Genomic DNA, 17122 nt, shown 5'->3' on the forward strand with positions numbered 1-17122 from the left:
ATGCAGGTAGGCGCCTGACAAAGTAGGCAGGGACATCCCGCCCAAAGGCCAACTTCAGAAGGAGTGAGCCTTGACCTGCAAAGAAGAGGGGAGATCAGAGGACTCGAGGCTATGGAATAGCATCCTGATCCACCGCTAAGCATAAGCTTCTCTGGCCAGAGGCCTCAGCGCACCGTGGAGGAAACGTGTAACTAGGGGGCGTCTGCTCACTGACTGGCCACCGAGAGGGGTGTGGTAGGCCGCAATGGCCACCACGTAGACCTTCAGGGTGGAGTGGGTCAACCCTGCGGAGAATCAGGCCTGCAGCAACTCCAGCACTGTACCAACCGGGCAGTTAACTGGGTCGAGCTGGCGGTCTCCGCACCAAGAAGTGAAAATTTTCCACTTCAAGGCGTACAGTTTCCTCATTGAGGGAGCTCTGGATTGGAGGATGGTCTCAACAACCTCAACAACCAAATCAGCGGTTGATTGAGCTAAAATCAACCAATCGTCGATATAGTTTAGTATGCGGATACCCTGGAGTCGCAATGGAGCCAGGGCTGCATCCACACACTTCGTGAAAGTGTGGGGTGAGAGTGCAAGGCCGAAAGGAAGAACACGATATTGGTACGCTTTGCCCCCAAAAACGAACCTCAGGAACTTCCTGTGATGAAGAAGGATGGAGATATGGAAATACGCATCTTTCAGATCGATCGTGACAAACCAGTCCTCGGACCTGATCTGAGACACGACTTGTTTGAGTGTGAGCATTCTGAACTTCAGTCGCATGACAATAGGCGCAGATCTAAAATGGGACGCAACCCCCCATCCTTCTTCGGAACAATGAAGTAACGGGCCAAACAGGCCAGAAGGCGCAAGCGGGGCGTCCATTAGGCAGACCTTGTCTCTCTCTTTCATTTTTTTTCGTCAGCCATAAATGCCTCTCCGCTGCCACCATAGCTGCCATAGACCTCCCAATGGCACGGGCAGTCTCTTTGGTGGCGCGGAGAGACAAATCAGCGGTTCGCCTGAGCTCGGTAATATCCTCGTCTAGCTCTTTAAGCAGGTCGGCTTGGTACGCCTGTAACGCCGCCATGGTGTGCAGACACAAACCAGCCTGACCGGTCTCCTTAGTGGTGCGGAGAGACAAATCAGCGGTCCTCCTGAGCTCTGTAATATCCTCAGATTTTACCTGCTCACCCTCATCTAGCTCTTTCAGCAAGTCGGCTTGGTACGCCTGTAACACCGCCATGGTGTGCAGACACGCACCAGCCTGACCCGCTGCCGAGTACCCTTTGCCCACCAGCACTGATGTTGTGTGCAGCGGCTTGGAGGGCAATGCCGGAGCCTTTAAAGACGATGCCGCGCCGGGAGACAGATAGCTTGCAAGCGTCTGTTCTACACGGGGCATCGTCTTGTAACCGCGTTCATTCATCCCCGCCACATTGCCATAATAATTGGAGGTGGGAATAAAGAGGCGGGCCGAGAATGGTCTTCCCCACGACTTCGACACCTCGGTGTGGAGGTCGGGGAAAAAAGGCAGGCTCCGGCGCGGAGGGGGTGGCTTATTACGCAAAAACCGCTCATCCAATTTGCTTTTCTGCGGTTTAGCCATCTTCTCGTCGGGCCATTCGATATTCAGTTTGGCCACGGCACGAGTTACCACCTCCAAAAGCTCCTCATACTGGGGCGACTGAGGGGGCGATTCCTCATCGACGCCCACCACATCAACCTCCTCGGAGGAAGACAGGCGGAGCGCCGAGCGGGGAAAAAAGGCAGGCTCCGGCGCGGAGGGGGTGGCTTAACACGCAGAAAACGCTCATCTAATTTACTTTTCTGCGGCTCAGCCCTTTTCTCGGCAGGCCACTCGATATTTAATTTGGCCACGGCATGAGTTACCACCTCCAAAAGCTCCTCATACTGGGGCGATTGAGGGGGTGAATCCTCATCGACGCCCACCACATCAACCTCCTTGGAGGAAGACAGGCGGAGCGCCGAGCCCGCTCCCCGGGGAGAAGTAGCCGCAGAGCGGGCTTCCGATCCCGGAGAGCGAGCGCTGGATCTGGCGGGTGAGGAAGAAGATAGGGACTCGCCCGTCTCCTTTCCCTCCACCAGCTCCAGCTGCGAACACCACGAGCGTAATCGCCGCTCCGCCTCGACAGAAGCGGGACCAGCACAGCGGGGAACGCTAGAGAAGGCACCATCCGCAAAGAGAGCCTTCTGGGAGTGGAGAACATGCATCGAAAGACGCTCTCAATGCGGGCAGTCAGCTCTCTCGAGAGCCGACTCAGCATTTTCCGTTCCCAGGCAGACAACGCACAAGCTGTGTGTATCCCCACCCGTAATGAAACGCGGGCAGGGAGGAACACACAGTCTGAAACGCTGCCCACCCTCGCCCTTGCTTAACTGGTGTTTCTTTTTCTCATGTGCTTTAGACATTGTATCTTTTTATTTTTCAGATTCTCTTTCTTTCTCTCTGGGACAGACAACACCAAATAAGACTCACAACGCTATCACACTGACACACACACAGAGCGCTTGCTGAATGATAGAAAGCTGACGCTGGTCTCACCGCACGTGCTTTTATAGCTTCCTGGTCATTACGTCACCCGCCCGTGACGTCTCGCCCATCTATTGGTCTGATTACACACGAGGTTCAGAGCCGGTCACGCTGAAGGGCGTTCCCGAAGCGTCCTCCGACGCAGCTCGAGTTCCTGAAGAGGAACTGTATTTCTATAAAGCGCTATATAAATAAAGATGACTTGACTTGATTTGTTTGATATATTCATTCATTCATTCATTCATTCATACATGAAATATTTATTTGCGATTAAATTATTTTAGACTCTTACTTGGATAAGGAGTCTTATATAGACTACCAGATGTCCAAATCCTGAACAAATTGTTCATTTGAGCCGATTCTTAGGAAGTTACCATGTATTAGTCATTAACTTGTATTAGTGAATGTTAGGTAATATCTGACCGCTGACATGGCATGATTGACTGATTAGAATCAAGTGTTCCAGAGAGCCGTGTAACCATAGGAAAAATGTATTGCTCAGTGGTTGCTTTTCCTAAGCTCAGGAGACTTAGATGAGATTTTCACATATCTCTCATTTTAGTATCAACAGCATTTCAGATGTTTCTCCTAAAATTCCTTAGGAGAAATTGAAGTAGACACAAATGAGACATGAGAAATATTTGAGAAAAAAAGAGTCAAAACTGAGAATGTGGTGGAAGAAACATACAATATCTCTTTATTGTCCTGCTGCAATCTCTATCAAGACTCCATTATAGGAATATTTTATTGCTCAGTGGTTGCTCTTTCTAACCTCAGGAGACTTAGTTGTGATTCTCATGAAAGTTCTGAAAGAAAGTAATCCAAAATGACAATGGGAGAGAAACGTGTGAGAAACATGGGAAATCTCTTTATTGTCTTGCTGTAATCTTTTGCAAGATTCCATTATAAAAATGTTTGACTACTCAGAGGTAGCTTTTTTGATTGCAATGGGGTTTTTCGCCTTTAATGGTCAGGACAGTAGGAGAAGAGATAGGAAACAATTGGACAGGTGAGAATTGAACAGGAGCAGGAAAGTACCTTTACTTTCTGTTTTTCAGCAGAATGTTTTGCAGAAATTGAAAACTGAGTCAAAGGCCGAGAATTAGTGTATGCCTTTGCTGGGATTCGAATCCGTGCTGTCTAAGGTGCAGTTGTGCCTTCACATCGATGTGCTGCCCACAAGGCTGGCTCTGACAGATATTACTCTACACTCAGGATACTAAGGAGTGATTCTCTTATATGTCTCACTGAGATATCAGCTTTGTCTTAAAATGTCTTCAGTTTTATTTTAGGAGAAACGCGTTCATCTTGTGCCATAAAGACAGTTACTGACTTGCTGCTCTATATTCCAGTCTTGCCCTGTGTAGTTTTTGCTCTTGATTTTTCTATCTTCTGATTTTGGTTTTGTTCTTTAGTATCTTGCTTAAATTTACTTGTAATATCATATAAGTGACGTGACATTTGGCCAAGTATGGTTATCCATACTAGGAATTAGTGCTCTGCATTTATCCCATCCTAAGTGCACACACACAGCAGTGAGCGCCCGGGGAGCAGTTGGGGATTCAGTGCCTTGCTCAAGGGCACCTCAGTCGTGGTATTGAAGGTGGAAGAGAGTGCTGTACATTCACTCCCACCACCAACAATCCCTGCCGGTATGAGACTCGAACCCACAACCTTTGGGTTACGAGTCCGACTCTCTAACCATTAGGCCACGACTTCCCTAATGGTTTAGTTATATTACTCCAATATTTAGTTGTTCATCAATCTTGTTTCTACTCTGAGCTGTTTAGATTTTATACTTTAGTTGTTTTTTAGTCTAAACTTAGATATTTCCATTACGTTTGTTTAGTTTTGCTTTACTTTTTATTTTTTTCCTCCTTTTGTACATAATGTTGTTTCTCTGTGTGTTGTGCTGAGTAGTGGTGTTCTGTGGTGTTTTGTTGTGTATTTGTGTGTGCTCGTGCTGTGTGTTCCCTCCAGTCCTGCTCTACCAGCCTGAGACTCGCTGCCTGTTGGTTCCCCAAGGCGGCCTGCTTACCAAGCCTGGTGCTGAGAACCGAATCTCTGATACTGCCTGCTTTGAGGCCCTTCACTCTGCTTACATGCTCTGCTGCTCTCTGCTCTGGTTTTCTCCCCATCCTTCCGCGCAGATTTGACCAATGACTGAGACTGTCCCCCAGACTGTCTACCTGTCAGGGCATTGATCTCTCCCTGCTGGTTGGAGCTGTCCCAAGATTGTCCACCCCTGTGCTGTGAACTTGTGTGTTTTCAATAAATCTTGTTTCACTCACTCTGCATTTGGGTCCCTTCCTGTTGACCGTGACATTAACATTTGAAATATTTCTCCTAGACAGAAATTAGTTTACTTTAAGATTGAATTGAAACTTTTGTTTGAGTCTCCTGCTTCTCAAACTTGTCTCCTGAGACAAAAACTCTTAACAATCTCACAATGTTCTCCTTTAAAGGGTTGGTCTCATATTTGTCTCCAATGTTTCAAACAATCTCAACATCACACACTGTGCTCAGATTTTTCTCCTAATCTAAAGACTCGGTTGGTCTCATATTTGTCTCCAATGTTTCAAACAATCTCAACATCACACACTGTGCTCAGATTTTTCTCCTACACTAAAGACTCGGGAGCTCTCACATTTGTCTCCTCTAAATTTCAGAAGTGATCTCAATAACTTTACAAAGTGTGCACCAAGTCAAATGCCTCAATATGAGCTCAAACATGTCTACCATATATGTATTAATCAAATTAGTCAATTAATAATCAAGACTGAGTCATAAGCTCCAGGGTTACATTTTCTGTAAATCAGTTTTGATTAAGGAATACGGTACATTACTATTTTCAACAACAAATTGTGTGCCTAAGTACATAAACTGTCCTATAAAAAGTGACATTATCCTTATTTCTGCATAATTTCTCTCTCAATATAGCCTTTAACTCTGAATTTATGATTTTTCCCTCTTTATTTAGTGCCTTTCAAGTACTGCACTTGATGCACACTTTGTAAAGTTGTTGAGATCTCTTCTAAAGCTTTACAGGAGACAAATATGAGACCCACAGATTATTTAGCTAAAGAGAAAAATCTAAGCACAGTATGTGATGTTGTTGAGATCTCTAATCTAAATTTTTGAGGAGTTTCAGATCCAGAGTCTCTAGCTAAGGAGAAATATCTGAGCACAGTGTGTGATGTTGTTGAGATCTCTTCTAAAACTTTAAAGGTGACAAATATGAGACCACCAGAGTCTTTAGACTAGGAGAAATATCTGAGCACAATGTGTGATGCTGTTGAGATCTCTTTTAAAGCTTTAAAGGTGACAAATATGAGACCACCAGAGTCTGTAGACTATGAGAAATATCTGAGCACAGTGTGTGATGTTGTTGAGATCTCTTCTAAAACTTTAAAGGAGACCATTGTGAGAGTGTTAGAGTTTTTGTCTCAGGAGACAAGTTTGAGAAGCACGAGACTCAAGAAAAAAGCTCAATTCAATCTTAAAGTAAACTAATTTCTGTCTAGGAGAAATATTTGAGATGTTAAAGAGATCTCACTTTTGATTTTTCTTTCCTATGGGTATAAACAGTAGTATATTTTAAACTCATTTACAAAACTGCATTTACATTCTTAACAGAAACTTAAGTAGAACCTGGTACGCATAACACAAAATTACTTTCAAATGTATTGTTATTGTATGTAATTCAATACAGTGCTCCATACTATTTTAACATCCTTCAAACACATAATTTCTATATCATGTATAAATTGCTATTTTAAATGTCTGGTTATGTCCAGCAATAATACTTAAAGGTTTGTATTTTTCTATATTGCCTCCAGCCTTTTTATTACCAACAGTAACTAAGCCTTGCCATAAAGACACAAGAACTTTGTGCTTTCGCTTTCTTGGCAGAATTTAAAAGAGAAAAATTTGTTAAAATCATCATTAAGCGCGTCATTCTGGACGATGGACACAATGTGACATTCTGTCTGTGTAAATATGGTTTAATAAATGAATTAACTCCATAAATAATGGCTGTAATGACATTTTAGGGAACAATAAGTCTGAGCATTGTCAGGAAATAGTTGATGTATGAGTTTCATGCCTCAGCGGTTCCTCAAAATGAATCGGCACAGGAAGATAGCTAGGGCCTTGCAACTAGCCCATTTCCCAGAATTATCTACTTGTTGTCAATTTGCACAGTGGAATTACACATGCAAATTGCACTGCCTGCACAAACACCACTTGGAGATGATAAAAACAAATTAACAAAGGCTATAGAAGAAGGATTTATTTCACTGGCTCACCCAGGTCAAGCAATACATGTATTTGACGATTGTGTGTACCCAATTTTGATGTAATTATATCTGCAAATTATTATTTGTAATCTTTTTTTCTTTTTTTTTCGTTCAACCTTCTTCTTAAACTCATAATTAGCTTCCCTCGCTTCTCTCTCAAAAACAATTCAGCTGGCTGTCCTGTCAGGCTAACAGTGAATAATCTCATCTGGCTGTCACCCTTCTCTTCCTTTTCCCTTGTGCTGCAGCATCGTCCGTTATTTTTAACACTGGCTTGAACACTGTACACATGGAGGCTAAAAGTCAAGGGTCATTAAATACGAGAGCACACCATCGGGCCAAATGCACAGGAAAACAGGCATATAGCTGGTCCAGAAGTCAAGCTATACATAATCACCTGCTTAACATGGTTTCTCATATTCGGAGCTAAATGAGGAATCCCTGGACCTCCGTGTTGGCTAGTATTAGATATTTCATTTACTTTGTACACACACAGCTAATCTGCTCTAATGAATTCTGCCACCCCAAGCCAGATCCAGATGACTTAAAATTATTATTACTCTTTCCTCAGACATGTGCTTGCTCATTTGAGGTTCAACTTGGCTGGCTTGGGGAAAAAACAGCCTGTCACAGTAAGATACTAATAATTAAGGCTTTGAGATGATTAGTTTATCTCACCACACTTACCACCTCTTTTCCGCTTTAACCAAAACTAATAAGGGTTTCCAATTTTTAAACAACAAACTCTAAATATATAATAAATGACAGAAATAATGATCTGGAGCCCAAACCGAACAAAAGCGCCAGTGTAAGAGAAGCATGAAAAAAAAAGAGTAATCATAATAATTTTGACACTAGTAACTCAGTGATATATTACACCACCAAATTACCTTTAAAAGTTCTAGTTGCCTTTGACATTGAGTTGTCACTTATATAATTAATTGGTATTAACTGTGGGGCGGGTAGTATCAGTTTGCAATGGAGAGGATATGGGCTATGTAGAGTGACGTTTAATATAGCTTGCTGACTTAAGCTCTATCGTGTCATATTAACTTAAAGTTCTTGATGTTGGATGGAATTTATGTTTTTAAGGACATGCAGTAACCAACAAATACAACATATATTAACCCTGTAAAGCCTACAGTATCATATCTGATTCATGAATTTCTTAGACCTCTAAATTATCAAAATGATGAAAACTTTGCTGGAAAAAAAACATTGCAAACAATCTACATGTCTTCTGACATTTGATTGATAGTGTATACTTCTTTAGCAAGTAAAAGACGTTTTAGTATAATTCTAAAAATGACCACCCTTAGGTCATGGTACATTACTTTTTGCTGTGAAATGTTTATTGAACATTTACTGGACTAAAGCGATTTAGGTTTACTTAATTATCCATAAATCATCATTTCATTTTTAGAAAAATCATGTTAAAAGGTATAAAAATATGATACAACAGCCTTTTGAAGTTTATTTTTCCATCTCTCAGTCATCATTGTATTGCATATGTTTTGCACATCACAATTAAAACAGGAGAGTGTTAATCATAAAACTAAGTATCTAAATTTAATCAACATATTTTTGGGAGATAGAGTGACAACTAATATTGAATGCATATTTTTATGAAAGTAGTCTGCTAAACTGTTATAAATATCTTATTGATTTATATTACAAACAATCAGAATTTCATCTTGGCCTTATAATCTGCACCATATTTTTGCTCAGTTTGGGCCTCTATGGAAATTGAGGTGTTTCCCCCCCTATATAATTCACCATATAAGTACACAGGCATAAAAGGTCAATACATACTTAAAGAAGGTCAAGGTTATCATAAACTCAACTTAAGGGTCAGTGAGCACAAATGAGGAGCATTCCTCATTCACTACAGGTTACAGAACATACATGTAGAGACAAAGACAGAAAGTGTGGAAGGGACAAAGAGAGAGAGAGAGAGAGAGAGAGAGAGAGAAGGAGAGTAAATGAGAAAGAGCAAGAGAGATAAATTGCTGGGCACATTCAAAACTAGTGGCATCCCCGCTGGAGGCATAACAAGCAGAAATTATATTGATGAAAATTTCTGAAATTATGACAATACAAATTAGCTTGTTGCCTCAGAATCTGTGCACACTAAACAAATCATAAAAGTAAATAGGTGGTTTTGCAATTAGGCACAAAGCCCACTATTTAGCAACAAAACAGAAAACTGATGTTATTTGATATAAATAAGCAATTTAAGCATCAGTGTTTTTCGTCTGCCAATGCCACAGGCTAAACAAGATTAGCATGCTAATCATTTGAATGATAATGTGGTGATGCCCTCAGCTGTCTGAATAAATTGGGAGACGTTGCTCATATAAGAGCATTCTTATCACTCTGGAAAACATGAGCAATTGTGTTTTAGTTTGCCATTTGTAAAAAAGAAAAAAAAAAGAATATATATATATATATATATATATATATATGGCATACAAATATGTTTGAATAAGTTTACTCATTCCTACCTTAAAATGTGCTGCTATTGCATAAAGAGTTGGCCTACATTATTTGTTGTTATTTTTGGTTAAAGTGCCTGATTCAGGACAATAGAAGCATATTTATCTTTTCACAAATGAAAAAAAGTGTGTGGGCATACAGTCAGTTTTGGTTGTTAGGTTGTAACCAATTTATCACCAGAAATAACAAACCAAACATTATAGAGGAATAAATGTTAAACATAGACCAGTACTTCATATAATATATAATCTTCATATTTAATTGAGTTTTAAATTATAATTTGGCAAAAGACCGTGGTTAAAAATCACATTTATCCACCCACCATTTGTCTATTTAGATTAGATTTCAAATATATTATTATTATTATTATTATTATTATTATTCAGTTTTTATTATTATTATTAGTAGTATTCAGAGCTGGACAAATTGACGAATTGAACAGAAATATTAGCCGTGAACTATTATTCATTACACAGAACAGCAGCCGCCACTATTTTGTGAAGTGGAGGATCACGTTTCATAATGAGATCAAAGTGACCAATCAGCGTTTCTGTTACAGCTGTTGCTCCTCCGCCGACCCAATAATGAAGCTCTATGTTCAAAATGCGGAAATACAGAAGGCAAAGGTAAGCGTCATGCTGTTGTTGTTGTAGTGCTTTGATGTTTTATGATATTGTTAAGTTAATCATCTGTCGCATTTTATAACATAATCAGCGCCGTTTTTTTGTTTTTTTGGCAGAGGATAATGCGGACGTTTACAAGAGTCACGTTTTTGATGTTTTGCCAAATGTAATATGTACAGTGGACTCTTGCCGCCGGGTCTCACTGAATCTGACCTGAGCTCTGATGATGCTGATGAAGGGGAAGCAGCAGAAAACAGACGAGGCGAGCAGCTCTCACGTCAGTCAGACACGGAGCCACATTCAGCGTGTGCACAGGTTGAATGTAATAACACAAAAACTGGTTTGCACAGTGATGCATTTGGGGATGATTGTCTTCCTGGAGTTTCCTTGGATAAGTGGCAAGTACGTGGTTCTACTGTAGTTATGCATGTATGCAGTATTGAGAAAGAGTGCAGATCTTGCAGTGATCAAATTATGTATTATTGATCTAATTGGGCAGTAGACAGTTAAAATCACTACAGTATAAACAAAGCAAGTTGCAGTTGGTTTATTCAGAATTTATTTTAATATCATTGTTTAAAAGCATTGCTTTTGTTATTGTTGCAGAAGTTCAAAGAGCTCCAGAAAGCAAAAGATGATCAGAGAATGAAGGAACCGCAAACAAAGCGGAAAAGGCGCCACAAGAAAGGTCATTATAACAAGTTTTCTTCTCATTACCTACCCATGCTCTTCTACTATATTATTTCTACTGATGTTAACAGTATCCTATTTATTAATTTTCATGCAAACATCATTCATGCAGCTTTGTTGATTTGTGTTTGAAAGGAATTTCTCTTGCAGTCACAATGCCAGGCACTTTGTTTTGGTTGTTGGGGTTAAACATGGGTGTCCAGTAGGATTTACTACAGTAGAACTAATATAATCCACAGGCATCATTGTTTGAGGAGATGAATAACACAATTTCACTCTTTCTCATTTGCCGAAATGCTTGTACATAACTTTTTTTATACGCAATGTATTAACATATTTTGTTTTTAAACAGGCAGGACACAGAATTGCGGCACTGAGCAGAAAAGGTATGATGGACAGTTATGGTTTGCTCCAAGACAATTAATGATGATTTCCATAATAGATCATTCCATCAATACATCAGTACATTAGTCAGCAGGTCACAAGAAAGACTATGAGAGATGTTGTGTAAACAACTTGAAGCTGAAACACATGTTCTTAGGCCTTACACACTTTTGAATTAGTTTTTCGGTGGTGAGGTGAATATGTACTGAATAACTCATATTAATATCAGGGCATTAAACTCTCCTCACATTTTAGTCTGAAGTGTATATGATGATTTTAAATTCAAATATACTTCTGAAATGATTTATTTGTTCATTGACTGATGTTAGAAATATTGCATTTCCTCTTATCTAAAGTAAATGTGTTATGATGCGACTTAAATTTGCAATCACAGATTTAAAAAAAAACAACAACAAAAAACAACAACGGTAGACTGGAATACGCTACACAGCTTTTCACATAGATTTTTGCCACAATTTACAGATTGGAATTGACAGATTTAGCTGAAAGCACGTAGTGTATGATGTGCACAGACTCATACATGTTTGGTATTTTGAGCCGATTTTAGAGCACATATTGATTTCATATGTCATGCATCTCCTAGCAACAAGGCACATGCTTCTGCGTGCGTTTGTTGTGTTTGGAACCACTTGAAAAGTCTGGTAGTGTGTGATCCATAGTTGTTTAGTGTATGGAGTTCAGATTTTTTTTTTTTTCTAACCCTTTACAAAATCGGCAGCTGCATGATGCTTAGTTTTTAAAATCTGTTCAGATCATTTCAGCCTTGAGGGCAACAAATTTTAGTACAAAATTCTTCAAATTTGAAACCTCCTGCCTATTTCACTGAACACACATATATTCACAAATACTGACTCGCTCTGTAATCCACCAGTTATAGCAAAAAGTGATGTGTGCAGAAATAATTGAATCTCACAAAGTATACATGCTAGTCCTGGAGTGAATAATAATAATTAAAAGAAAGACTTGTGATTCTGTGTCTTTGCCCAGGGAGCCTGAAGAGAAACGGGAGGAGCACTGGAAGGATCTAACGCAGTATTTTGGCATCAATGATAGACTCAAGCCGCCTCCTTGTAGCAGACCTCCTCTCATGGTAACAGTGATTTCCGCCATCTTCCTCTACCACTCTGTGGGTGTCCTAATTCCACTCATATGCTCAAAGCATTTTTATCCCACTGCCTCTCTCTGTTCTGTGCCTACTGTATGTGTAACTCGTAATTGTTTCCTCTATCAAATGTGAAAGACAGAGCGAGGAGGCATCTTTTCTTCTGCATGACACTGAGCATAACAGAATAGATCATATTATATTTAATGATGAGATTACCTTAATCTTGACATGAGGATGTAGCTGCACTGTCTGTTCTGGTTGGTGTTTAATATTTCTTATATGAGGTGGATTTCTCCATTGAAAGCCACAGCACAATGGAGTCAAGAGATCTCTGTAATGCTGTAATTCAGTGATAGGGAGGGGAATGCTTGCAAATCAAATACACTGGACAGCTTCTGTAACAAATATGACATTAAGATTTTTCCCACTCAGATGCTGAAAGGGCATCACATGTTGTAGAACAGCATAAACAATACAAACAATATTTGTCCTCTGTAAATGGGCCATTTTTTAGTATTACCCACTCTTGAACCCAGCACAGTGAAGTTTGATTATATCAGCCTCTTTGAGTTTCACATTTTGTTAAAAATGTTGCAGTAGAATCTTTGTTTGTTTCATAGCACTTCCATATTGCATATAATTACAGACAAATTCTTAATTTAATGTTAATGGGGTGATTCTTCTGTTAGTGGCACTTGAGACGACTTGAAATCTTGAAAAATTCAACTTCTCCAAACTGTATTTAAACAATTATCCCATGTTTGGATTTGGAATAAAGATCTGATCATGGCTTTGATTAACTTAATTTTGGATATTGACATGTGAGTGTAATGATATTTCCACTTTTTTTTTTTAATATTAGAGAATTTTAACATGAAAAGTTCTCAAATACTGTTTGGTTTGGTAACAAACCTACTCTCAAGTCATGATAAAACGTTTCTGATTTTCAAACATATGAACTGAAAACATGATTTGTATTTATTTAATTTTATTTATTTTTAAAGTGCAAGGTAGATTGTAAGCCATTAAACCATTAAAAAGCTACTATAATGCATTTTATTATAATATATTATTTTCTTTAAATTTATATCAGGGGAAAAGTGCCTTTAGTAGATGACTCTCCATTATGTCTTTGCTTTTAGTGTGCGCATATGGCTGCATTGTGCTGGAACATAAACAGTGATTTACTTCCTTTGTCTACATAAAAACATATTTGTAAACAGACATTTAATTAAAAAAAAATCACCATATCAGCACTGGTTTTATGTCACTGTAGCTGTTAGCAGCAATAGATGTTTGTCTGTGGTGTCTGCACAGGTTTGCTTAGATATCGTTCAGCTCAGTTTCATTTAAAGCAATAATACATCTTTTTTTGCAGTATATGATTATGACCTGTACTTTGTGAGATGACAGCAGAATATGTAAGTGAATGAGGAATGATTCAAGAAAGCTGACTTTGTACATCGGCTCATAATTTAATTTCGTCATGCAGGAAATTCATGATTACATTTTCTATAAATAAGTCTCTTTTAGTGCAAAGCTTTGTAAACAGAACTAATTTATTTGTAACTTCAAGCCAATTTTGCAGTAATGCATTACTTATCATTCAGCAGCATTAACTTAAAACAGTTTTTGTTGTTATTTTAATTAGTAAATTGTCATGTAAGCAGAATGTTGGCAAATGTAATTTGTTTTAAGTAGGAACATGCTGCTAATTCAATTGTCCATATCGTTTAATGTTGAGCTCAAATAATTTTGCATTAGCAAGTTAAAATATTGGGTTATTGAGTTAAAATATTGTTTTGATTATATATATCCAGTTGTCCTGTTAAATTAGACAGCTCTGCTGCCCCATTTTCCCTCACTTTCAAAGGCTATATCTATTTTGGATTAAACATTATTAAAGGGCTGAGCATATGCTGTGAAAATACATTTTAATAGAGTTGTGAGCAAGGCTGATTGGAACAGTCCCTCTGAAATGTTTACCCAAGCAGAATGAATATTATATGGCCCTTTCAGAAATCACAGTATGGAATATACATTAGCTCAGGAATAAATTACATCAGGAATTTCATACATGTATGTATCGTTGTTTTTTTGTTTTGTTTTTTTGGACCATAAGAGCAATAAACGCGTCTAGAATTGGTGAAATTTGTAGAAAATGAGAATGTTGTGTCTTTGTTTTGGGATTTGTCTTATGAAGATCCATAGTAGCAGACAGAGAGCTCTGCTCCACCAGTCCTGCTGCTTTGATGGAAATATCTAATTAAAGACCAACATTTATGTTTGGTAACCTCCTGTGGCTAGACAGATTTTTTGCCTAATATTTAATCAACCAACGATTTTCATTTATGAGAGGAATTCTACATATTTGTTGTAATGGCAATCATATTAAAAAGAATGCCTTGGGGAGTTTTTAAGTTACTCTTTGATTTTTTTTTTTTCTCATCCATCTCTTCTTTTTATTTGAAAATCACTTCATTTTATTTTCCTCCTTCTCATCTTCAGTCAGGCCTGGAAAAGAGCATAGAGAGTGCCATTGCTGAAGGGGACTGTGGGAAGGCGGAAGAACTGAGTGACAGACTTGCTACTCGAGAGGTATGTTGCCCAGATAAGCCATCTCGGGGGGGGGGTGCTTCAACTGTGACAAATTGAGCTAATGGGTCTGTGGCCATTTTGCCTGCAAAGACACAGAGGCTACAAACACACACACACACACACATCATTCGACTTGGGCAGAAAGTCTTGCAACCCTTTTACACTAAAGTTAATGGAAAGCCCTCCCCCAGTTTGAAGTACGGCAGTGTCTATAGAACTTTCGGTTCTGCCTTTTAATGAAGGCTACAATGGTTTCAACCCGAGCGCTAAAACATTTTCAAGGTGCCAGTTTTACACCTTTGAAGTGAGCTCATACCTAAATACAGTGCCTGCAGTTTTAAAAAGACACATTTTAGGAGTGTACGTAGGATCAAGCACTTCGAAGCTAATTTGGCAGAAAATGTAACATTCGCACAGCTGTAATTGCAGTAAAAAGACATTCAACTTTTCTGAAGTTGGGGCAATCATAGCGGGCAATATTTTTAAGCCTAGCAACTTTGATTCAATGGAATCTAAAAAGCATTCCACTAAATTCCGGCCTAAGCTTTGATTTCAGTATTACTGCATGGAATTAATGTTCACTGTCAACCTTAAACAGTTTAGTACAGAAAAGGTTTGGGAGTGTGCTTCCAGTTCACTTACATATACATTTGGTGAAGTCGAAGCATTTTTAAAGAAAACATGATTTTTTTTTTTTGCAAATATCATGTATATTTCATGATTATTTTTTTTTGCAAATATCATGTATATCACTCTGCCCCAAACTGAGTGTTTTTTTACTACAGAAGTGGTCTGACAATAGAACAATTCTGCAAATACTCTTCTTTTTTTTTATTGTATTGTGTTGTTGGGATTTTTATAGCAGGTGTCAGTCTGCACACACACAATAAACAAGCTTTGTTGCAATTTCATTATGATATATTGCACAAAGCACTAATTAATCTTTGTTATTAACTTTATATTTATGTTAAGTAAATGATTTGTAGGACTCATTCTGTAAGTCCATTTTTGTGATGATAATTTTCTTTTACGGCTTATTGCCATACTGCAGCTGAAGCTATTCCTGTTTTTAAATGTGTTTTCAGTTTCTGCAGTAATTAATTTTCTATTAAGATTAATTTTATGGTTTTATTGTTGATAAAAGGTCATGCTTCGATAAAGCTCTCCCGTCCATCTAATTGGGAGGAGCAGTGTTAATCGTGTTAACCTCAAATATTAGTTTCCTACGTAATCAATTACAGCTTCTGTTCCTCTTGGTGTAAATGTGAAAATTACACCATTTACTCCAAACTAATGAAATCATATTGTGATGCTGTTGATTATTGATGTGAATCAGTTCAAAGCAAGGTGATAATCATGCTCCTAACAAGCGTAGCGCCATGGGAACAAACATTAAATAGCTTGATAATGCTAACAACAGGCCCTTGGTTTAGGCAATTTTCTTTTGAGAGTCTTTACGCGGTAATCCATACAGATGCCACTTACGCTTATCTCTGGAGTATCTTTGTGGTTTTATCTTTTTCTTTCCCAGGTAGACGGAGACATAATAACCGTTTCTTTGGAAACCATTCTCGGAAACATTTCATCATTACATGGGCTTCATTGTGATGCCACACGTCTATATCAGCTCTCGTCTTTGTTCTTTTGTTTGGTTGAGAATGGCAGATTTAAGCATTCCTTCACAGAGCGTTTATCTAGACTTCAAAAGCAGGTAAAGAATTTCAGAGATGCCATCATGCAGTCTAAATGCTTGCAAATGACAGCACTGAAATGTTTAAGCTTAGTCCCTCTTATCAAATAACACTGCTGTTATTAGTTTGGCATGGCTTGCAGGTAAAAACACAAATACAAACTGCATGGCTTTTGTCTTTGTTTGACTTACCAGGACCATGTTGTCACAGAAAGCTTCTTACAGCATCAGTGGATTTGAACAGAGCAGTCTCGAATCTCTCGCTCAGCCAGACAGCTAAGGTCTGCCTCTGACAGAACACTGGCAGTGGCTGTGCAGTAATGCCACTGCTAGCTGCTGTATTAGTTCTCCACTAAAAACTGTAAATTACAGTTTTCGCCCGGTAATGTGCATTTGTCATCTTCTGGACATGTCCCTAATGCTCTATAGATTGATTTAGCTTCTCATGAAGATGTGGGTATGAAAGATTTTCCACCATTTATCCAAAGTTTCAGGGTAACATCATTCTAAGTTGTGCAATGATAGAACAGGAAGATCATTTCTGAAATTTGAAGGGTTTCAGATTTAGGTACATGAGTTGCACCATTTGTTATTGTAGCCATACATTATGGCTGAATGTATGTGCCACTGTAGCTACCTATATACTAATATTTAAAAGTTTAGGATTGGTAAAATGTA

At 38.8% G+C, this 17122-nt stretch overlaps 1 protein-coding gene across 1 annotated transcript in view; it reads left to right on the forward strand.

The window, feature by feature from the left end:
• The first annotated feature begins 9891 nt into the window (after positions 1 to 9891).
• LOC107698735 (protein FAM204A) overlaps positions 9892 to 17122 on the forward strand; it is a 19075-nt gene continuing 11844 nt past the window's right edge. The window contains exons 1-6 of the mRNA XM_016499834.1: positions 9892 to 9959; positions 10073 to 10358; positions 10563 to 10644; positions 10999 to 11032; positions 12039 to 12141; positions 14665 to 14754. Of these exons, the coding sequence (XP_016355320.1) occupies positions 10128 to 10358; positions 10563 to 10644; positions 10999 to 11032; positions 12039 to 12141; positions 14665 to 14754 (540 nt within the window). The 5' untranslated portion in view covers positions 9892 to 9959; positions 10073 to 10127. The remainder of the gene's footprint in view (positions 9960 to 10072; positions 10359 to 10562; positions 10645 to 10998; positions 11033 to 12038; positions 12142 to 14664; positions 14755 to 17122) is intronic.

The sequence above is a fragment of the Sinocyclocheilus anshuiensis genome, unplaced genomic scaffold, assembly GCF_001515605.1.
Source record: "Sinocyclocheilus anshuiensis isolate Anshui unplaced genomic scaffold, SAMN03320099.WGS_v1.1 scaffold1015, whole genome shotgun sequence".
Lineage (NCBI taxonomy): Eukaryota > Metazoa > Chordata > Actinopteri > Cypriniformes > Cyprinidae > Sinocyclocheilus > Sinocyclocheilus anshuiensis.